The sequence below is a fragment of the Stigmatopora argus genome, chromosome 4, assembly GCF_051989625.1.
Source record: "Stigmatopora argus isolate UIUO_Sarg chromosome 4, RoL_Sarg_1.0, whole genome shotgun sequence".
NCBI classification, from domain to species: domain Eukaryota; kingdom Metazoa; phylum Chordata; class Actinopteri; order Syngnathiformes; family Syngnathidae; genus Stigmatopora; species Stigmatopora argus.
In genome coordinates this window covers 13,400,060-13,423,280 of record NC_135390.1, presented here as the reverse complement: position 1 = coordinate 13,423,280, position 23,221 = coordinate 13,400,060, and the positions used below count along the sequence as shown (strand labels likewise).

General features: G+C 40.8%; 5 protein-coding genes across 6 annotated transcripts; 4 read left to right on the top strand and 1 right to left on the bottom strand.

The window, feature by feature from the left end:
• Nucleotides 1–474: 474 nt before the first annotated feature.
• On the top strand, nucleotides 475–4,426 carry LOC144073493 (transmembrane protein 222-like). Its single transcript, XM_077599355.1, has 6 exons — nucleotides 475–776; nucleotides 980–1,064; nucleotides 1,700–1,731; nucleotides 1,808–1,904; nucleotides 1,989–2,119; nucleotides 2,786–4,426. Exons 1-6 carry the CDS (start codon nucleotides 658–660, stop codon nucleotides 2,871–2,873), a joined length of 552 nt encoding a protein of 183 aa, XP_077455481.1. The 5' UTR covers nucleotides 475–657; the 3' UTR covers nucleotides 2,874–4,426.
• A 53-nt stretch (nucleotides 4,427–4,479) lies between these two features.
• Nucleotides 4,480–6,908, top strand: LOC144073492 (trophoblast glycoprotein-like). Its single transcript, XM_077599354.1, has 2 exons — nucleotides 4,480–4,741; nucleotides 4,861–6,908. The coding sequence occupies exons 1-2, from the start codon at nucleotides 4,482–4,484 to the stop codon at nucleotides 5,834–5,836; spliced, it is 1,236 nt and encodes a 411-aa protein (XP_077455480.1). The 5' UTR covers nucleotides 4,480–4,481; the 3' UTR covers nucleotides 5,837–6,908.
• Nucleotides 6,909–7,197: 289 nt separating this feature from the next.
• Nucleotides 7,198–17,278, top strand: kdf1a (keratinocyte differentiation factor 1a). 2 transcript variants are annotated; one of them, XM_077599317.1, is made up of 5 exons: nucleotides 7,198–7,520; nucleotides 7,913–8,942; nucleotides 9,878–9,952; nucleotides 12,834–14,287; nucleotides 16,434–17,278. In XM_077599317.1, exons 2-4 carry the CDS (start codon nucleotides 7,931–7,933, stop codon nucleotides 12,920–12,922), a joined length of 1,176 nt encoding a protein of 391 aa, XP_077455443.1. In that variant the 5' UTR covers nucleotides 7,198–7,520; nucleotides 7,913–7,930; the 3' UTR covers nucleotides 12,923–14,287; nucleotides 16,434–17,278. The 2 variants fall into 2 exon arrangements, with proteins under 2 accessions (XP_077455443.1, XP_077455442.1); XM_077599316.1 differs by having other exon boundaries at nucleotides 15,368–17,278.
• nr0b2a (nuclear receptor subfamily 0, group B, member 2a) lies at nucleotides 15,177–16,732 on the bottom strand. Its single transcript, XM_077599318.1, has 2 exons — nucleotides 15,744–16,732; nucleotides 15,177–15,675 (listed from the first exon to the last, which is right to left on the bottom strand). Exons 1-2 carry the CDS (start codon nucleotides 16,258–16,260, stop codon nucleotides 15,434–15,436), a joined length of 759 nt encoding a protein of 252 aa, XP_077455444.1. The 5' UTR covers nucleotides 16,261–16,732; the 3' UTR covers nucleotides 15,177–15,433.
• Nucleotides 17,279–19,944: 2,666 nt separating the features above from the next.
• On the top strand, nucleotides 19,945–23,152 carry gpatch3 (G patch domain containing 3). Its single transcript, XM_077597649.1, has 7 exons — nucleotides 19,945–20,404; nucleotides 20,833–21,284; nucleotides 21,743–21,917; nucleotides 22,277–22,336; nucleotides 22,451–22,572; nucleotides 22,675–22,802; nucleotides 22,887–23,152. The coding sequence occupies exons 1-7, from the start codon at nucleotides 19,975–19,977 to the stop codon at nucleotides 23,068–23,070; spliced, it is 1,551 nt and encodes a 516-aa protein (XP_077453775.1). The 5' UTR covers nucleotides 19,945–19,974; the 3' UTR covers nucleotides 23,071–23,152.
• Nucleotides 23,153–23,221: the final 69 nt, after the last annotated feature.

Below are 23,221 nucleotides of genomic sequence, written 5' to 3'. Positions count from 1 at the left end.
TTCACTACAAATGTACTGAAGGTAAGACAACGTTATAAACTTTCTTGTATTTTAGTTGTACATTTGTGTCCGATCCACTTTCAGATTTTGCTGACTGACGCAATTTGTGAAGACAGTAAATCACAATTAGAGCGACCTATGTGACATATATTGTGCGATAACGAGGTGACCCAGCTTCACTGGCGTTAACAGTGATTAAGCTCAGTGCTGACTGAGCAGTATGAAAGATGAACGGGCCTCGGAAATAAATAACACATCCTGTCAAATCCATGGGAAAGCAGCCCCCTACTTATACACTAAAAACAAATCCCAAATTGCCTCGGGGATGCCATTAATATCGCAGATATTGAAATCTCTTGGAGCTGTTTAGAATCAGGTTTTTATTTCTTGCCTGCCATTGACAGCAATAGACATCCAATCCATTTGTAATGGGGGTGCTGCCAGTGCACACAACACAGGCGTAGCATAAAAAATAATAATAATAGAGGCCCCCAAGAATGGATTCATGATCTCCAGATGACCCGTCTGGCCTATACTAGTATACTAATATTGGGTGTTGCGTTAAATGACAGCTGATCCGTCCACGAGGAGGCGTTCACGGACTACCTTGTTCTCTGTTGTGTCCCTCCTCGTCAACACGTCCGTGGACGAGCAGTAATGGCAAATGCTGACGACGTCGACATAATGATAAACTATCGTGAAGATATGTTGCGAAACGACAAAAAGATCAACCGATACCCTTACTGCGTTGTGTGGACCCCCATTCCTATTTTATCGTAAGAAGCTTATACCCTCGCCCTCTTGCTAGCTTTAGCAGTAAATTGCAGCTTGTTTTGCTACATTGAAGTCAAACAACAGCTTTATTTCATTTAACCTGCGGGCGCTAAGTATCTATATTCACCGCCTTGTAATATTTTCTTTTATAAATGAAACATGTAGAATGTTTGAATGGTTTTTGACGAGTGTTTTAATGTCGCAGGTGGGTATTTCCCTTCGTTGGTCATATGGGAATATGCACCTCTTCCGGAATCATAAGAGATTTCGCAGGATCTTACTTTGTTTCGGTATGTATCGCCGGTTTATTCCTGCATTAACGCCTTTTTAGGGCGCTCGTTGAATTTATTGGTTACCAATTACGTTTGGCAGCTAGCGCTGTTAAGGGCACTGAAACATTGCATTCACAGGCTGTACTTTCCTTTTAAATAAATTGGACGTCCATAGTTGTCAATGACAGCCAATGAGTTAGACATTATGACATTTCAAATAAATAAAAGCTTTAGATTTATTCGGGTCTATACGTTTATTCAGTTTCGTTTGATTTAAAAATAAATAACAATGATTTTTAAATGTGCTCCCTGTCCCTGGGTGGGTTTTCTCTGGGTACTCCAGTTTCCTGCTAAAAATTTGCATTGTCATCTGATTGAATGCTCTAAATTATCCGTAGGTAAGAGTGTGTACTCGGCTTATCACCGTTAATGTAAAATGAATAATATATGATGGAATAATATATAGTAACTTAATTTGTGTTGGGTAGTGTATTTTAGGCCAACCCTGTTAACCAAATTTCAATATTGTGGGCTACATGACCTAAAAATATGAGGATGTAAGTTTGAACTTATTTTTTTTTATGAACCAAGATTGACTTTGTTTAAAATGTCGCTTTTACAACAATCAATACTAATGGACTTTTTTTGACCAGGAGGACAACATGGGCTTTGGGAGACCAACAAAGTAAGTAATCAAACAAAAACCTAACTGCATAATATTAATAATAACTATAAGTCAATAAAGTCGTTCCATACATAAGGTATTGGAAGCTTGACGTGGACAAAGTTTGTGGCAATGGTGCGGCAACTTGGGACAAAGCAGTGCATGATGCATCTGAGGAATACAAATGCAGGCCGGTAAGAAATAACAGTCTGGGCCTTTTATTTATATGTTCTGAAGCAGCAATATATGGTAACTTGAAACCCATTTTTTTTCTATAGCATAACCTGTGTTTTGATAACTGCCATTCCCATGTTGCCATGGCGCTCAACCTTATGCGCTATGACAACAACGCCTCCTGGAACATGGTCAACTTGTGTGTTCGGTCTCTCGTTCATGGCAAATATATCAGGTAGGCATTCGTTTTTTAAATTTTATTTTACCTTTTTTAAAAAACTTTATACCATTCTTCAACTCCACAAGAGTTTATTAGCAAATGAACTGAAACCCTCAAAAGAGGTGGGGCTCCGTCCACTTTATGAACAATTTTTGCTATTTATTTATTTTATAAAACACGTTTTCAATGAAGGATGTTTTTCACTTCCTCCCTTGGGGGGAGTATTAGTTTCAAGCATCTTTATCAGAAACCTGCACATGTGTATTAAGCCTGCTTACCTGCCCATTATAGAAATATGGCCGAGAATCCCCCCCTCATTATTCTCTGTTGACCCACATAGAGAAAGCTGGCGTCACAGTTTATGCTGCCTCTGCACATTCACTCCCATGCCACAGGAGTCTGTTTAACGCAGGGGGAGTCATGTAATTCATCACTGACAGAGTTGCTCCCCTATGTGCCACCACTGGAGGTCACCTCTCCACTGGGGCTCCCTGCGCTGGGTGGTGGGGGGTGGAGGACAGTAGGACAACCAGCGTTGAGACTCTAGGAGAAAAGACAGTAGAGGCGCGTATACACCTCCTGTGTCCTTGTCTCTCACCGAGATAGGAAGGAAGGGAGGGTTTGCACAGTATACAAGTTGGATCTGACAAGTCCTCTGTCGCTCTTTTCTGTTTCCTTCAGCTGGGTCGCGCTCCTCAAGACCTGGCTGCCCTTCGTCATGCTCTGCGGAGTCTTCGCCATGTTCGTTATAACGTTCAACCTTCTGTAAATACGATGCAAGAGAAGACTCGTTGATTTACGCGTTCATTGGCACACTTCGTTTTGTACACATACTGTGAAATGTTGCCATTGGATGTCCTTTTTGCATTGTTTTCTGCTCCTGCCTCTTATAATACAGTGGAGAGTTGCAGCTTTGGGTTTCACATGTATTTTGCATGATGAATGTGTTCCCAGACTGACTAACGTGTGCTTCGGTTATGAAAAATGGAAGCGACAATGTGAATCACTAGGCAATCTCAATGCTGGAAGTATTCATCAATTATTCAAGCGATTAAGTGATATAAAGCGCTACCAAAGGCAGAATGATGGAAGACACGTAGGAGGAAACTGACCCTGTGTAGATAAATGTTTTGTTTTGTTTGGTTTCGTAGTTCATTGTTTGGAAAATGCGTAGGCAGTGTCTTCATACCAGAATGTAATTCGAACATGAGCAATAGTAAATCTTACTTTTATGGGGTCAATATCACGATAAAGTGCCTTGAGCAACCTCATCACAATCACTTAGTTGTCTTGAAATTTTAGATGAAAAATGACATTCTGGAACTTTATCATTAGTGGTAAAATACATCAAAACAATTTGGCCGCTAATTAGTCTCTAAATCTGTTACAATGGTATTTTGGCATATTCAACACTCCACTCTGCTAATTACAATATGCTTACTACAGGGTTATTTCTTATTTTACATATTTTTACAGTTCATGATGAATTGTATGATAGAACAAATACTTTTAATTATGCATATTTTGTTTTGTTAATAATATGGAACATAACAGTGGATTATTGCAGAATAAATATACTCCATTTGCATTTGTCTTATCAGGGATTAGTTTTTTTATGTTCATATTGTGTATTATATTAAGTTGCCATTTGAAAATATCATTCGTGATAATTGAAACATTTGTTTAACAATAAATACACTGCGAGCTTCATAACTGATTCATGTTATTTATAGAAAGTCTGTCAGGTGCTCATTAAATGTTAACAATATCTTAAAATATCCACTCTGTCAGCAGTTTCACACATTTTACTGTTTGTATGTATACATAATCTGCTTGCAGTTAACTTTTTAAAAAATGCGGGAGCTTGACCAATATGTATTTCTAAAAACATACCTTCTTTATTAATGAATCTGAACTTTTGGGAGGTGAAATGAGGAAGCTTTTATTGCACCTTGTAGTGATATTGTCTCAATTAGCTTTTTCTGCATCAATACTAGTAGTAGTACGTTTATGCCGAATGTGTTTTTTTCCCCGTTTTTTTCTTCTCCCTTGTTAGCCATGTATCAATTGTCTTTCCAGCCTCATTGTGTAGTCGAGGTCACAACCAGTGGATGGTCTGATTGTCCGCTGTGCCTTTAAGGGAACTACACATTTTTTCACCCAGCAGATTCTGCGCTACAAGAACTGCCATCAATTTAAAAGACCCTTTATTCCCAGAGTGCCGCAGATGAGGAGGGACTAGTGCTAGGGTGCTCTTTCCTGGTATTGTTTTAGTCTGTGGGATCCATCGCAAGAAAATATAGACACAGTTGATAGAATTTACCCTGGGCTCTTGTCTTTTTTGTTGTTGTCATTTTTAACTGAATTCTGGTCGGCCATGTGTATTTCTACTGTCTTTGTGCTTTTGGGACTACTCTTTTGTGCCCAGTCCCCGTGCTCGGCATGTCCCGGTGGCTGCGAGTGTTTTGCTGTGACACACACATTGAAATGTGTTTCTAAGAATCTCCTGATGGTGCCGCAAATAATTCCCGGATACACCAAGACCGTCATCGTCACGGGGAATACTATTCAGAGAATTGGACCGGATTCCTTTACAGAGCTGGAGAATGTTTCCCATGTCATATTAAGCAATAATGGGTGAGAAAGTGCCATATTGACACACCAAATCCTTTTCAAACTGTGAATATGTACCAGAAAAATCTTTTTTTGATAATCAGATTTTAAAAGATGAGTAACAATGGTAATTGTCTCTGCAGGATGACCGAGATTGCATCGCACAGCTTCTCCTCACTCATCAACCTACGCTTCCTGGACCTGAGTGGCAACCAGCTGTCTATCATCCATCCGGAAGCTTTGAGCATCCCCGGCAGTCCTCTTCAGGAGCTCAACCTGAGCCGCTCGCTCTACAACTTCACCGCCTTGACAGACCTCACCACGGCTCTGCGTTGGGGGGACCTCCGTGGTCTGCTCCGTCTCGACCTTTCCGGGAATCACCTCGCTCTGCTGCCCCCGGGGATGTTCTCCCACTTGCTCAATTTACAGCAGCTCTTCCTTGGCAACAACTCTCTCGTGGCAATCTACAGTGGGACCTTCTCCGGCATGGATAACTTGGCGGTGCTCGACCTGAGGCACAACGCTTTCGAGACATTCGGCACCGATGATCTCAAAGAACTGGAGATGTTGGGGAACAGCCGAATCCTTCTGGGTAACAATCCATACTCCTGCGCCTGTGAGATCCACCGTTTTATAGCTTGGTTAAATGAATCGCAGGCTCGGGTAGACGTGGATTCTGTGAGATGCGCCTCGCCGGAGGGATTGACCAACACCCGACTTCGAGGACTTGGTTTTCGGGCCATCGGATGTATTGTTCCCATCCAAACAGAGGTAACTGACCTCAGCCTGCAGACCTCCTATGTCTTCCTCGGGCTGGTGCTGGGCTTCGTGGGCATGGTATTCCTCTTTGTCCTGTACCTGAATCGCAAAGGCATGAAGCGGTGGATCGTGGAAATGAGAGATGCATGTCACGACGTCATGGAGGGTTATCAGTATCGATATGAGCTTGACTCAGACCCACGCTTGGGTCAGATCTCGGGTCAAAATGGCAGCAGTAGACCACGTCAACATTTTGGAGTCGCTCTGTCGCAGGAACCACCAAATGACACTTGTATTGTTACTGAAGAAGCACAGGTCAAACCTGTAAAATCTACTTCTAAACCCAGAAATGTTCTATAGATTTTAATAGTTTAGTGCTAGTAGGTTTACAGTTTGTTTTTGGTCTCTGAGCTGCCGCATGTACTGCAGCTAAACCTAGTAAATATAACCTTGAAAGTGCCTTCGTGCTTATGTGGCACTCACTGGATTATTATTTTTTAGGTGCTGTATGTAACATGGCATTTTTAGAAAAGTTGTGTATAGGATTGTTCAACATGCAAAATAGTAACTTTGTTTGTTCATTTGTATTTCTATTCATTTATTATGTCTTAAGACACATTCACTTACTCTACTGGGTGGTTCTCCCACTCCAATAGAACCCATACAAGAACAGTATCATTTTGTTTGCCTTTACAAAGATATACCCTTTGTATATATTTGTTTGCATGTATTTTCTCCGGTTAACTCCCCAAAAAATATTTCAACGTTGACGTTGCCCTCCGATGGCTGTGACCAGTTCTGTGCCGCAGGTTGACCCGCTCTCACCAAAGGTCAGCTGAGATAGGCTCCTGTGACCTCGGGGAAGTTCAGAAAATGGCTAGATGGCTATTTATGTATATATATTTTTTCCATCTGCTTATTTTGATGACAAATTGGGGTCGGTCACAGCTGATTTGGAGCTTATCCAAGTTTACTTTTAAGTGTGAAGCTGGCTGCACACTGCATAGGTTGCCACTTTACTTGTAGTCTTGGACAATTATATATTATTCAAAATAAAATTTAGAGCATAAATAATGTTATTATTATTATTTGGCCCAAGCAATGGCACTGCTTGAGCCAAAATTAAAACACTGGTTTTCTCTATTATCTTTGTGAAGGCTAAAATCTTGATACCATCTTTGCGGTAGCACATGAGAGTGCAGCGTTACCAAATGTCTTTATATTTATTTAGATCCATGGAATTTGCTCAGTGGAATAAAAAACCCTTATTGAGTAGTTATTTATGGAATGTAAATCATAAAATCTAATTATTACTCCATGTTGTAAATCACAGAATTGTAATTAGTTTAGCATCTGTAATAGGTAGTGTATTACATTTTTTGTTTTGTTTAGCTATACTGGTATTAAATGTGAATTATCCATGTCATAAATACATTTGCTGTCTTTTTTTTTTGCTATTCCTGCTATTGTTTTCCAAGCGCAGGTGATTAAGTGCTTCCATACCTAGGAAAATAGGGCAGCATGAAAGATCTTGTTTGGAAATAACTCTTGCCGCCTCAGCTGTGTGTATGCGTGGACGTACAGAAAGGATGAGTCCTCTCACTAAATATGTGGAGAAACTTTAAAATAAGTTATTCTTTACTGCTTGATCTGCATCGCGGCCCGCCGTCCTTTGTTGTACTCTTCCGCCCCCGTGCGCATGAATACCCGTTTTGAGTGACGTCACGTTTACCTGTAGGCGGCGGAGGTAGCAACCGGGGATTAGCTATTAGCCGCAGGTAGTAGCCAAACACCGGACAACAACAAGTTTACCCGAAAGGACACGCCAAAGAGTCCTCTTCTGATTTTGCGCGCAGCCGTGGCTTTTTATATTTGGTCGAATTTCGTTTTTGCCTGTAGCAACGTTACTTTAACCATTTTGTATGCGTAAGTCATTCGTTAAGTTTAACGCACGACTTGAGAAACTTTTCTTCTCCCTGCGACTTCCGCCCTCGTCTCCCCCATCAAGTCATTTGAAACGAAAACAACTGGTTACTCTTATGCGGTAAGTCGACTTTTTGTTGTTTAACATTTTAAAGAGCGAGGCGGTTAGTTACGTTTTGGGTCTGTAATTATTTTTCCAGCAATTGGCAACGAGACGTAATGGCGGGAATGGTATAATGTACCCATGTTATTCCTAATTTTGAACTCCCTTAGGCTGTGAGGGACTCGAAACATTTCAACACGACGAAATGAAGGGAATGGTATTTTGTAAATGAATAACATTTACTGAGACAAATTAGAATTTAGGTTGTAACTTTTGTTTCAGTGGACGACCCTCCACTGACTGAGTCCCATTTACATTTCTGGATTGACTACTGGTTATGTATATGTAGTTTCACCATTTCAAGTGAGGTGGTGGTTTCCTAACTTGTGTATTGTTTCCCCCCGAGCAAGTTAGAGGGGTTCTGAGCCATGCCTGGCCACAGCACCAGGGCCCCGCAGGCATCCCGCCACCACAAACATCACAGTTCCAGACCAGACAAGTACAGTCAAGCCCCAAGTATATTCCAGAAGAGCAAAACCATTCAAGACTCTTACAAGGAACACAACGGAACGCATCATGACGACGACCACTCCCGCTACGTGGAGAGTAAACACGGTCGCAGAGCACCCCCGCGCAACGGCTCGGAGACTATCGGTTTCATTCCCGGCTCGGCAGACAACACGCCCACCAACACACATGCATGCGGCTCCTGTGCGTCTATGGGCTGGAGTGGCTGCAAGGCCCTTATCTGTTGCGTATTGACCTGTGGATTTTACGGCAGCCGGGAGCCTTGCGTGCCAGTTAACGAGAGCTCCACAGACCATCCTCCTAAAACCAATAGTGAATCCCACCCTCCCATTGGCATAGCCACGACCAGCTCCCCCGGCGTCGCCATCACTTCTGAGCCGAGCAAGTCCACCAAATTCGTGAACAAGTTGCCCACGAACGATAGCTTCCGTTACGCGGATGTGCGCATCGGCGGTCAGTCCGTAAAGTATCCGCTAGGGAGGAACCGAGCCTCTGGCCGGGGGGAATGCCATCGGCCGATCAGCAACACAAGCTTGATATCCCATGAAGACTACGACTTGGACGACCCGAGCGACCAGGACACGAATATCGACTTGCTCATTACCAAGAAGCTGCTGGAGCTTTACGCGCTGCATCAGATAGACCAACTGGCCAAGTGCACCTCGGACTCGTCGTTCTCCCGCAAGACCAACGAGATCAGCGAGCTCATATACAGCATCGCTCAGGATTACAACCTGGAGGAACAGGAGGCCGAATGCAAATTGGTGCGCGGCGTCATCCGCATCAGCACCCGCAGGGGCAACAAGAACAACCGGCGCCCTTCTGCGGGGCAGCGACCTAACGGCCGAGGTGACGGCACTCTGCCGGACAGCGGCAACGAGACCATGACCAACCCCTTCATGAGCAGTGACTGTAAGAATCTTGTATCTTCTTCGGAGCGTTGGAAAATAGCCATCAAAATGAAATGCCACTCTATTTCACTCCAATAAAATTCATCGTGGAGGATATGTTTGACATAAATAATCCAATAATCCAGTCGTTCTCAAACGTCATACACCAAGTACTATCTCAAGTGAGTTTAAAATGAATACGCCCGCCCATCTCCCTCTACTGGCCGACTCAGGCAAGAATGAGTCTGCAAATAATGACTCGTATACATCCCGAGAATTGGTGGACTTGAATAACCTAGCAATTCTCATTGTTATCTTTACGGTAATAAGGAAGAAGTACTTTTCATTCAAAATGTAGTGAGGCAATTCATCTTTAAGTCAGGCTCTGAGGATCGAAGCGTTTTCATCCCCTGAGTATTTCTACCAGATTTCATTCTGATCCATCCACGAGTAACAGAGGAGTAGCAATTCTAATTCTGGAATGAATTAATTAAATTAATTAATCAAAGAGGGTTAAAAAGGAAATATCCCACTGTGAATAAGTACGTTTTTGAGATCTCCCTCCGGGTGGTCTAAATCAAGGTTTCCAAATGTCACCATCGCCTACAATATGAAAAAAAGTGAAACTTTGTAACTTAATGCACAGTTTGATCATCAGCTGCACTTCAAATAGAAACATAAATAATGAAATAAAATAAACATTTCAATAGAATAAATAGAAAAAAATAAGGATTAAATTCAAGTGCATGAAGCTTGAGAGTTAAATAAGACTGAACTTAGGCAGTGCTTGTTTAGCATTTAAAAATCATTCTATTCAATGAAATAATTGAAAGTTCTTTTCTGTGGCTAAACCTTACATCTCTGTATCATTTCATAACTCATTTTCCACATGCCCTGTCTGAATTTTCTCTCTAAGATCCTTATTTTATTTTCCTCTCTTCTTGTTCCTTTCACTAGTTCCTGAGGTCAAAGTGTCTGAGCAGACGCCATCAGATGAGCTGGCGAGGAAGATGAGACACTACAGTGAGAAAAGTGAGTTCTAAATGCAATACTTTTAAGACGAGCGTACGCAACCTTGCACCTTTTCAAAGATATTTAATAGATAAGACTTCTGTTCCCTTCTTTTAAAATTACCAATTGTGCGATATTGCCACGTGTACACGTTCTGCCCTCATAGAGTGTGGTTGACTCCAAATGAGGAAAAACAGCAAACCATCATAAACAACCATATCGCCCCTGAGATTATGGTTGTCCGGATATTTGTCACAGTGCCAAGAATGACCTGTCGGAAAATACAAAGAGAAAGAGTACTAGTCGAGATTGTAAATGAGATACAGAAGGCATCCTGTTAACTTGTTTGGCTACTGCAGAGGGGTTGCAAGCTCTCCTTGTCATTTTAATTGTGGTAAATGACTTGTAAGACATGTTTTACAAACTCACCATAACCAGTTGCTCCTCCCTGAGCTTCAGGCAGATTTCCTGATTGGCTCTTTGGCGTCCTTGGAACGTCCAAACTTGGTGTTGACCACACGAAATAGAGTAAAAATCATTCCCTATTCACCCTATACCCCAAGGTGATTTCTCAGGAGATAAGAAGATGCTTAGAAAATCTGGGCTTCGCCATCCCTCTGTGAAATGTGCATGTTCCCCCTGTACCAATTACAGTGAGTCATGACTTCCTCTCACTCCAAAGGTGTTCCACATAGGTTTTCCCCTTGCGTTATGCACAAACAACTACAGCACATCCCCTACTTAAAAGACCCGACAATTGTTGTTTGCTTTGTGTAAGCAGTGTTTGGAACAGACTAAATCATCATCTCAAATGGGTGATTGTTGGCATCGAGTGATCATGTTTCACCGCCATTGACGGCGATAGACCTCCAGTCAAATGGATGGGACGTTTATCTCCGTCAATGGCAGCCAACGAGTTAATTATGTGCCAACTGTTTGTCATTCTTGTCTGCTGTCTATTTTCATGGATTTTTACAGTACACTTTGCCAATATGCAGTACTCCCACTAAGTACAGTATACCGTGAAAACACAATGAAAACTGCACAGTTTTTGGATAGATAAATAATAACAGATAAAATCAGGCCAAATTGTGTCTTCTATATTTATTACCACTGTCCTTGTGCTAATTGTAACAGGGAAGTGCAAACTAAAATGTTGTGTCCCATTAATAGCTAAACCCACATCCCAGGGCTCTAACTTATTTTCCTCAAAACACAATACAGTAATCCCTCGAATATCGCGGTTAATGTAGACCAGACATGGCCGCGATAATCAAAAAATCATAGGGTCACCCATATTATAACTACCTTTTTTGTCAGTGGTGAGTCCTAGTAGCGAGTGGATTTTCACATTTTTATTTATTTATTTTTTCTTCAGTGCTGAGTCCTAGTAGCAAGAGTGGCTTCCGCTTACAAGTTTCGTTGTGGAGTTTCACATTTTTTTGCACTTAATATATATATATATATATATATATATATATATATATATATATATATATATATATATATATATATATATATATATATATATATTAAATAATTAATAGCAGAAAAAAATCGAATTTGCTATAATCAAGGGAAGATAATGAGAATGCCAGAGATACACACTGTGAAACAATGTGCCTACCATTCCATACAAATCCCGATAATAAGATTCTGAACTAACCACACAGCCACCTCTTTCTGTGAAACAGTGGAAGTGTCACATTCCTGTCTATTTCCGGGTATTTTCCAATCCCACCTGCTTTCCCGCTCACTTTCCAGCCGAGCAGTCACATGACACGCCAGGCCACCACTGCTCCAAAAGTCCCATTAAATATTTGCCAGAGGATGTGCTGTGGTTTCTTATGACATTTTAGACGCCAACTAGGATTTGACTTGCATTACAATGCAGCAGCCTTTTTTTGTTGTTGCTCTGCAAGGAGGTGGGTAAAAGTGTCGCGTTACACTGTCTTTCGCACTGCAAAGTTCCCAAATTCGTTTTTTACGTCGAAGATGGCAAGCGTTCCTAATGTAGAAAATGTTATTTAATTTTACAGAACTCGTTTTTTTATTATTCCTATCAAGTGACAGTTAGAATGATGACTGACAAATACTGTCGATCAAGGGTGTCCAAATGTTTTGGTCTGCTTTCATTTCTTGACACGATGATTTATATCGTGACATCATGCGTAACAAAAATATTTAGCGCTCGCTATGTTGTTTTTACAATGCTCATAATGGTCCATATTTATTTTTTTATTTTTTTGCTTTCACCAAGGGATTTTTTTAAATTAAAAATGTCTCTTAAATGTACTATATTCTGTCCTGTGTGTATTTTAAACATGGAGTTGGGCAGAAATTACAGATTTTTTCCAAGTTTTTGAGAAAAAAAATCCTTAATATACATATCACATAAATTATAACTCATAAGAACTACTATGCATTCATTAATCAGATTCATCAAATGAAGTTTCACATAGTTCCCTACATTTATTATATAATATGGTGTCAGGTTTTGACCTCTGAACTAATGGGAACAGTGTTTAAGTGACTAGCTCCATCTCTAGTTGAAACAAAAAAAAATGCATATCTGAATTCAGGCTTCTTGTGGACCCATTCAATGATATTTTCATAATTTGGGGCAGGCTAATTAAAAACAGAGTGGCCCACAGGCCAAAATTTGGACACCATTGTTCAAGTTACATATTTAGAAATCTTGTCTTGCCACACTTGCCCGCAGTTACACATGCAGTTTAAAAAACGATTAGAAAATGATTATCTTGTGCTATTCCCAACCAGAAATCCCTGCTGTCGGTTTCATATCAGCTTTCAAATCTCATTATGACATTGTCTTGCTCGCTTACTTTTTGGGGATGGCAAGTGTTTGAATAATGCGCTAAAAGCCATGTGTCTGTTTCAGCTTACTCCTCGAGCAGCGCCACGGTCTCCTCACCTTTCCGACACGACACCGAGACGGACTCGTCGGGGGCTCCTCTTCTCGCGGTCTAGTCACATGGTCAAATGTCTGCCGGCCTGCCTTGCTCAATTGTTGTCATTTACTGAATGCTGTTACACACACTGCAGGCTGGCTGAAAGTTGAGCGAAGGAATTTTGCATGTAGTAGTTAAAATGAATGACAATTGCCTGGATTTTTGGATACAATATTTTGTGTATTTCTAACCTTATAATGTTACAATTCTTGGAATTTTGCAACGCTACTTGTTGTCTTGTTTTTATCGCTGCTAATGTTACATGCCTTGATGCGTTTATTTACCTCTCCAGTCAACTGTTGTTTTTTTTAGTGCCAAGAGGGAGGTTTTTTTTTCTATTTGATACAATTTGTGTTAAATGTGTCGTGTTACAAAAAGATGAATGTCAACAATCCTTGCATTTTCCTCCTGAATGAGCTGAAGGTTTATACAAGTGATTGTTCAACTTTTGTCAGGGCTCACTGACTCAGGCATTTTTTATTAAAGGAGTCAGCCATATTTCCTTGTAAATATTCAAATATTAGTTTTAAGTTACTTTCGGCTTTCAACCACGTGTAGCATTTTGAATGCAATTTTCTTCATTCAGTCAATAAAGAACAATGTTTTCTTTAAAAAATAATAATTTTTAAACTCTTTGAGATCATGGTGATAAAATTCCAATCATCCATTTTTAATGTTTCGCTCATCCTCACAAGGGGCCGGGGGTGTTGGAGCCTATCCCAGCCAACTATGGGCCCCAGTTATGTAAATTCTAAAACATAAATACGAGTCAACTTTTGGAATGCTTAAAAAAAATGAATACAAATGGAAACTATTCAGTGAAAACAATGTTTTCTAATGGCGAACCTGACTAAGCCGCAGCATTGTTTTATGTCATCTGCCTTAAGTGACCGTGATGTGCAAGACGAGAACTTGTTTGGCTGGTTCCAACAAATAAGAAATCAAATCCTTGAAGTGTTTTTTGCTTTTTTTCCCACTCAATACTCCGTATAGAACTCAGGCCTGATTTATTTGTCATCAATTTTTGTAGGATTAAAATTGCACTTCAGCCCAAAAACACTGCTTATTTGATAGCAAATATTCTCACAGAAAAGCTCACTTGCCACTTTCCTGTCGTTGTTTTGATATTCCCATTCTCTTGTGCGCCACTGTCATTCCCATAAAATCGAGACGCCTCCGTTTGGGAATAAGAACTAGCATTTTTTTAACTGTTATTGTAAAAAAAAATCTTGGGTGTCTTGACCAAACAAATAACTGTACATGGATCATTCCCCCACCCCTGCCAAATGTTGTCTTGACTTGCTTTTGTATGTTTCTTTGCAGGCACCCTGTTTCCTTTCAGCCCCCACCGGCACATTCCTGTTTTTCCTGTACCAGGTGTCAGGTAAGAAGCTCTTTCACAACTAACATGCCACAGGCTTGCTTCCTAACACAAGCATATACTTTTTACAAAATATAACGTGGCACACATTTCAGGACGTGTCACTTAAATTTGCATATGAATAACAAGAGTATATACCTACATGGTCCTTTTTAATATAGTACAAAATCTAGGCCGCAGCGTTTATCATGTCGATGGGACATTACTTATTAGATCCACTAGAGAGGGACAAATATAATTGTAGCTGGTATTTGCGTTCGCTCCAATTTTCTTCTGCAGTATCGTTATGTAGGTTTGAAAGCCTAAATAAATAAATATACCTAAAAATACACTCAGGTATTAATGATAAGATTGTTTTTACATGCCCAATTGTCCACGGAAATGTCGATTATTTCGTACTTTGCTGCTTAGAATGCTAGATTAGTCTTGAAATTGCGGGGATCCTTTCGAATTTGTTTTAATTGTTAAATTTTATCAATAATTTTATGCCATGTTGGTGGTTACACTTATGGGTGGATTGAAATAGTATTTTTTTAAGTTTATTGAATAGTACATTTGGAAACACAAAACTCATGATGAAACTTAAATTAATTCGTTAAAAAATAAGTTTATCCTATATTTTTTTTCCCAATGAATTTGGGTGTATAATATGCAATCAATAAAATCCTACAAAATATGATCGTGGAAACATTTTCACCCAACCCTAACTCAGATGTGTTCCATGACAAAAATGAGTTTGCAATGCTGCTTAAAAACAAACATAATATTTAAATCATTTATACCTTTGCCAATTATTTCAGTCAAATCCTTCCTAAAACAAATGATATTTCATAAAAGTGCAAGTAGCTTGTTTACTGCATAATTAACCTGCGCTAACAAACCATGGACACAGTTGATATATAAAAATAGATTTATTTGACTTGCTTGGCAAATGGAAATAAACAATATGCGTATATTTACAACTCAGCTAACGTAACACTCTTTCAACAAAGGATGCGACATTAAGACATCTTTTTGCAATGGTGAACGAATACAATTATCCGGAGATAAAAAAACAGTTCCTGACGTCTGCTTCCATTTAAGAGAATGTCAATAAGCAATATCTAAGCGGAAGAAGATTGGCTTGAGTCTTTTGGACGACGGTGTCCTCTACCTGCAGAAGAGCATGTCTACTAGGAGCTCCAGCAGGTCAGCTTGGCCAATCACGGGACGGAATAAGAGCTCGACGATTAGACTGGTCGTGATGCCTTGCAGCATGGATGCCGTCAGGAGGATGCAGGCGAAACGCTCCTGCTGCGTGGGGTGAAGCAGTCGGACCACCTCGCTCAGGGCTTGCTGCGCCTCTTGTTGCAAGCCCTCGATGAACAGAGACGCTTTTAGATCTGGGATGTCTGTTGGACGGAAAGACATTAAGCGACCCGTCTTCCCAAGCGACTTTGTCAAGCAAGTGTGCACCTACCGGGGTTAAATATCGTCGTCCCTTTGAGGTACGCGTACTCCTTTGGACTCAAGTCTAAGCTCCAGAACTTCTTGAGGCAGGACTTGAGTTTGCTGACCCCAGCCACGGTCGGCTGCTCCGTCTCCATCTCCTCTTGCCGCAGAAGAATCTTCTTCAGCATGCTGTCAGCCGGAACGTCTTCCACCTCAAAGTCCACGTGCTCCTGGGCCAGACCCAGGAGGAAGAGGGGCGCCCAACAGTTTTTCAGGAGAATGAACTGGTCATCGGGTGGAAGCTGCTTGAAAGCAGGCAGGTTCTTCATGAAATAGACGGTTTTGACCAGAACCGCCGAAGCCTCCTTGCAAATTTCCGACGGCCTTTTCAAGCGCACCGTTCGCCGGGGGTCGCATTTGCACCGACGAGGTATCGAATGATAATCGTTGGGACTCGGGCAGCTCTTATCCAATTGGCTGAGAATGTTAAAGAGGATGGGGTTTAACAGTCTGTCGCTGCTGCAGCACTGACATTGGTTCTCCATGATGAAGAGGCTCTACTCAAGTCAGGCGCTCTCGCCTCTGCCGCGTCTGGATTTATACGGCCGCCCAGGTGGACCTTGACTTGTCAATACGTGCTGCGCAAAACAACCATGTGCTTTGCCAGGTGACTGCTGGTATAATCCCTAGGGACTGATAAGGTTTTCTCAATGAAAAGGAGCTGGTGGAGTAAGGTCTGGATATCAAGCGGGCTAGGCCTTATCTTCGGGACTGTGTCATTAACCCGGGCCGTACCAAGCTACCAAGGACTCTGAAGCGAATCAGGTCCCACTCTGATGAGTCCCATCACACTTCCAGCTCATACTTGACTGGAGCCGAAGAGGCTAACACGGAGCGGCGGGGCACTGACCTAAAAGTTAAAGGCTCATGACATACAAACCTACAGTAGCTTTCCATCTTTTTTTGTTGTTGCTCAATGTCAAATTACCATCCTGTTGTGTCGGACCAGTGGATTCGTTTTCACTGTAGCCTCACGGGAAGAATGTTCTGGATTAGGGTCTCAACGCGACTTCTTTCATAAGGCTGTCATTAGCCCCATTTCCCAGTGATACTCAACAAGTGTCATGTTACAAATGTGTAGGGGTCCCCTGGAGAACCATCTTATTTGATTTTTTTTCTCCCAAGCATTACATTTTATAGTGAGGGAATGGACATAGTTATTTGCATTTCCTGACTTTGAGCCTAATCTAACATAATTTCAATACCCTCTTGATATTGGTATCCTTAGAAGAACTGAGTTTACTATATACTACATAGAGGATACATTTGTATTGTACAGCTAATGTAGCCCCCTTGAACGACCAAAACCAGGAAGTGGCAAAAGCGCCCCTGTTAAGAAATGTATTTATTTATTGAACAATCAGTGGCAGGCCGTACCACGTCCCGGCTTGTCATTTACTTAAGGTAAGACCAAAGCGTTATCTTGGCTGTGCCTGGTACGGAGGCATAGCGCTGATAAGAAAATGACTTTATTATTATCACAAATAAACAACCAATGACTCATTTTCCTTTTCATCCTACCTGAGCCATCAGCCTTATCAGGTAAAGAGGTTTCTATGTTCCAATGATTCCAAGAGCTAAGTTCTCATAGACAATTTAGAGTGTTCAACCAGTCTACTATGCATGTTTTTGGGATGTGGAAGGAACCCGGAGTACCCGGGAAAAAGCCACGCAGCCACGGGGAGAACATGCAATCTCCACACAGGAAAGCCAGAATCCACCGGGGATTGAACCCTGGTCTCAGAACTGTGTGGCTCACGTGCTAACCACTCTTACATCTTAATTTAAAATCATTTCTGTCCATAATGTGTGCGCAAGTGGTGCAGGACAGACTAGTAGTATACTAGAAATTGGGGACAAAACAAAATGTGTGTGTGTGTGTTTCTCAAAATGCCCTACAATACACTCTGCTGCCATTTGGATTGATGAAGCATGCTGACAATTGTAAATGCTCAAGATAAGATTCTTGTTTATAGAGGTTAGGAGCAGGCAGAGACCGACACAGAGGACAGACACTTATCAGAGGCATGACTGTAAAGTTTAAATAAAAGTGTCCTTCATCCTTTATGTGGAGCAACTGCTGTGATCAAGGAAGCCAATATATATTCATGGGAGAAGTGACATTATGCAATGGCTGTCATGGAATGTACAAATTAAGTTACTCCAGACTAGAAGTCATGCACAAATTTTACAATCAAATATGTATGGTTATTTATCCACAATATAGCGATGAACGTATTCTAACAAGTGAGGGTAAAAAGATACAATCAAGTACCTTTATTTTCAGTGTATTGTGGGCATGGTGGGGTTTCCCAATTTTTCCAAGGTCAATGAACTCCTGTGAGCGCCATGTTTAGTATTCGACATCTGCCCTGGCCAACTGCTGTAACACGGGGTCATTTGGTTGCCCCCATCCGTTCCAAGTTAGTAAGGCAAAGGGTAACAAAAAAGTGACATTCTTGTGTGAAAAGACATTCATAGAGGAAATATATTCTTTACATTATAAAAATAGTTACACATCTGCAATTCCAATGAATTTGAGTCATTGTAGTAAACATAGATATACACATTTATCTAAAATCAAAATGTGATGAATCATTTTCAACTTTTATTGAGTTGAATATACTCCCTAGACAAGACAGTTTATTCTCAAATATGAAGTCATTCATCATGCAACTCATTCTTTAAAATGTTGGGGGTTGGGCATGTTTACCACTGTATAATATCACTATATAGATTCATAAAACTCAGAGTAAGATCATTAATTATTTTATTTATATTCATGATAATCTATGACAATATAACATGTAATATTGATGAATGAATGTCCCACTTAGGTTGCTGTCAATCAAATATTTTAGACAAAACAGCCGACGCATTTATACCTGAAATTGGACATACCAAAAGTTTGGTGGTTGTGAATAAAGGAGCGTAAAACACAGTGTAAATGATGTGTCGTGATGTCAGGGTCCAGACACATGAGGACAGTTTTACAGCCTATTACTATCAAAACACACATGATAAACGCTAAGGTGAAGGCCAAGCAAAGTTAGACTCTGGGTTAATGAACTCTGGCAGAATACGTTTCTTCGTCATCTTTTTCTAAAGAGAGAGAAAAAAGTAAATACAAAAAAACCCTTTCCATAATACAGTATATTAGAATAGATGAAATTTTATTCATCTCGTACACCTATTTTGTATTATTTTCAAATGAAGGGTTGTCCAAAATGTGGAACATTTTCACTAATATTTGCTCCACAACTGACACACAATTCAAAATAGACTTTTTGTCAAAATTTTTAAGACAGTTTCTCACCCTATCCAATGGTGAAGTGCCTTAAAACATTTGATGGCCAGTGTAAGATGTAGTTCGATTGATAAAAGGGTGACTTCATTGGTCAAATTAAATAACAATTAATACATTACGGTCAAATTAGTCTCTTGCTGATACTACTACAACAACCTCTACAACTACTATTACTACTCCTACTACAAAAACAACTCCTACTACGACTACTACACTTTCAGATTGTCTTGTTAGGGTCGCCACAGCGAATGAACTTTTTTCCATTTTACCCTTTCCTTTGTATATAATCCAAACTACTAGTATCTTGCAGACGCAGACACTGTTACTGAAAATATAGTTTTTAACTTAATAATTTGGCAGTCTGGCGACTGAGTGGTTAGGGCGTCGGCCTCACAGTGGGGGCCCTAGGTTCAAATCCAGGTTGGTCCACTTGTGTGGAGTTTGCATGTTCTCCCCGGGCCTGCGTGGGTTTTCTCCGGGTACTCCGGTTTCGTCCCACATTCCAAAGACATGCATGGTAGGCTGATTGGACACTCTAAAATTGCCAATAGCCATGAGTGTGAGCGTGAATGGTTGTTTGTCTCCTTGTGCCCTGCGATTGGCTGGCCACCAATTCAGGGTGTACCCCGCCTCTGGCTCGGAGTCAGCTGGGATAGGCTCTCAGCATCCCCCGCGACTCTAGTGAGGATAAAACCGCTCAGAAAATGAAAAAAAAAACTAATAAATAAATAAAGATTAGGTCTCAATGTCAATCAATTCCTGGTGGGTTGCGACCTTCCTGTGTGGAGTGTGCGTGTTCTCTGCGTCTGTATATCACAGACTGTGAAAAATACTGAATGCGTCATATTCCGGCGCCCACACCGGAAGTGTCGTCTTTTCGTTCAGGTTAAAAATGGTTAGGAAGGAAAACATAGCGGACATCGGAGGTGTTTATCTGGTTGTCAGCAACATTCCCGTCGCTTTCCGTTCGGCTGACCTTCGAAATTATTTCAGTCAGTTTATAGAAAGCGGCGGCTTTATTTGTTTTCATTACCGGCATCGGCCTGAGGTGCACCGGGAGACTCAAGCGTGCGGCGATAGCGAGGAGGACGGCGACAAGTCGTCTCCTAATGGGCTACCACCAGCAGCGACTGTTACTATTGACAATTGCAGCAAAAAGATGAAGGAGACGAACAAAACTTGCTGCTGTGTCGTTTCCGTTAACGACAAACACGCCGAGAGATTCGTCACAATGTACGCTGGGAACCACTGGATCAACTCCAAAGGCAACTGGTTGTCTAGAAGATGTGTTATTAAGAGAGTCAGGGTTTCGCAACATAATGGTAAGTTACGGCACAGTATTCAAATTTACTAAAGTAAAAAAAGATTTAAATACGTTTTACATTTAATGTAACAGTTACTATTGCCTATTATTCTGGAAATTCCACTCCTATGGCTATTATTCTGTTATTATTACACAATGACAGTTAGCTGATGTTAGGTTAAAAAGGCTTATCCAACATACGATTCTTTTTTTTTCTTTTAAAGTTAGGCACTGCCAATAAAAACCCAAGCTGCCATAACTGCACCTGAATCAAAGTGAAATTTGGTCATAATAAGCGGCTAATCATATTATCCGTGGTCAAAATAAGCGGCGCCTGCTGTACTATTTTCTTTCAAAATGAAGATTAGTTTGTGACCCATAAACGTTTGAACACTTCAAAAAACTAGATCACAACCAACCTGACCAGCATACTTTTTTCCTCCGCAGATGAAACACAGTTCCCATATAAAACGAGGTTTGAGCAGCGACAGCGGGTGTCCCAAACGGAACATTTCACCTTCTCGGACCTCAAGACTTTATCTGAACTCAATCCCCCCGCTCTGATGCAAAATGGCAACGTGGGCACGTCAGTCAAAGTTTTCCTGCAGCTCATCCAGTCGTGCCGCCTGCCTCCCCGCCTCATCCGCAAATTGGGCCTCACCTTTCCAAAGACGGGCTCCAACCGTCGCTATGGCAACGTGCCATTCCATTACCAGGACACGTACACGCTACCGGCTACAGAAGAGACCGTATTGACAGCCGCCGGCCACGAGATATCGGGGCCCGGCTCTTTGAATGCGCCGACGTCAGCGAGGAGGCTGCACGATGACGACTGCGAGACAACAGAGACCGATGAGCCACATGCTGAAGAAGACGACGAACAGTCCAATGCAGATGATGTAAGTTCAAAGTTATTTACATTATTTTATTTCATTCACTACCGGCCCATGAATATCGTATACATAGACTAGTACCAATGTCAATGGCAGTGTATGAGTTAAAGGCTACCAGCAACAAAAAGATTTTGAGGTATAATCATATTGAAATACATGTAATTACTTTGCATTTTAAACATTTTAAAAATGAATCAATCAAATTAACTATGAACTGCATATGGTTAATTGTGATTAAAAATTTGAGTCGCGGGAGAGCAGTAATTTATAAAATTATGTACACTACTGAAACTAACTTTGCAAAACATTGAAAAAAATGTCTAGTCAATGCAAAATAAGTCAGTAAATGTACACTGAGATAGCTCTATCATTTTTTTCTTTAAGTAAGGAAAGTCAATCTGCACTAAGAGTCTTTTGTAAAATGTATAAAAGTTATTTAGCAGCAAGCTGTCTGTTTCTTGCAGGACGATGACCGCTGCGAGGAGTGGGAGCGCCACGAAGCGTTGCACGAAGATGTAACGAGCCAAGAGCGATGCAAAGAAAGGCTATTTGAAGAAGAAATTGAGTTGAAGTGGGAAAAAGGCGGTTCGGGCTTAGTGTTCTACACTGACGCCCAGTACTGGCAGGAAGAAGAAGGAGGTAAATACAGCAGTGGTAATACGTATTGTTTTTATTTGCAGTCATTCTGCAGCTTTTCCTTTTTCAAGATGAAAAATGGCATCACAGCTCAATATTTATGAAACACTTATGTTCGAACACATGCAGAAACAATAACGCAATGTTTTGTTTGCTCTGCTAAATCGTGTTTACACTTTATATTCTATGTAATCCTTTTTATAACTTATTTTTTCATAAAGTAAAATATTGTAGAGTGGTATTTTTCTTATCGAAGCTTGGGTCTCTATTCATTTGAAGTTGAGTAAAAAGTTTAGTTGCAAACTGAATTTAGAATAAAAAAGGACTAATCACTTTTGTCTTATTTGCTTTACCTATTTTAGATTTTGATGAGCAAACAGCAGATGACTGGGACGTTGACATGAGCGTCTACTATGAAAAAGGTATTTTGGATTGCCTAACTTCAGTATGTTATGACTTTGGTCATGCAAGAATTCTAAAGATAGCCATGTTTTCCCTTAATGTCATTTCTTGAACTAATCTCATCCTATTTACAGATGGAGGTGACATGGATTCCCGGGACTATGTCCGAATGAGATTGGAAAAAAGGTTTAGGGATGGTCTTGAAGAGGGCTCTACGCATAATGGAGCCATTGGCAGTTTTGAGCGGTTTACTAAGGTAAGGCGTTTATATAATCTATACAGTATGATATATATACAAAATTGGCTGTATAATGGAATTTTACCTCATTAAACATTTTTTTTAATATCCTTTGGTCAGGGCTTTGGCCGTCGCGTGATGGAGAAGCAAGGCTGGAAGGATGGTGAAGGGTTAGGGAGCAGTCAAATTGGGATTCCGGATGCCTTGGAGAACGAAGGCAAACATCCACATTGCAAACGAGGGTTTGGGTAAGTTTCCAGATAAAAACAGCAATATTTTTATTTTTGGCAAATTTACAGGTACAATACTGTGATGAACCTTCTATTTTACAGATATCATGGCGAAAAAATCCTCTTACATCTTGGGAAAAAACCTAGAAAAGACTTCTGCATCAGTACAATTTATGATCAACCCAAAGACATTGATATGGGGGACTCTTTACTCAGACGCCAACCAAATACTAGCATGAAATACCGAAGCTGGCAGCCTGGGGGCAATGTTGGCCCACGAAGATGACCAATACTTCATCTTTGGTTTCACAATTTCGATTTTTCCAACCTTACCTAATTAAAATTTTGCACCCACTGTTTTAACTTGAGTTGTTGTATGCTCATCTTGGTGTTTTTTTTTTGTGTTGTTGATTTTAGGTTTACAACACATGTATAAA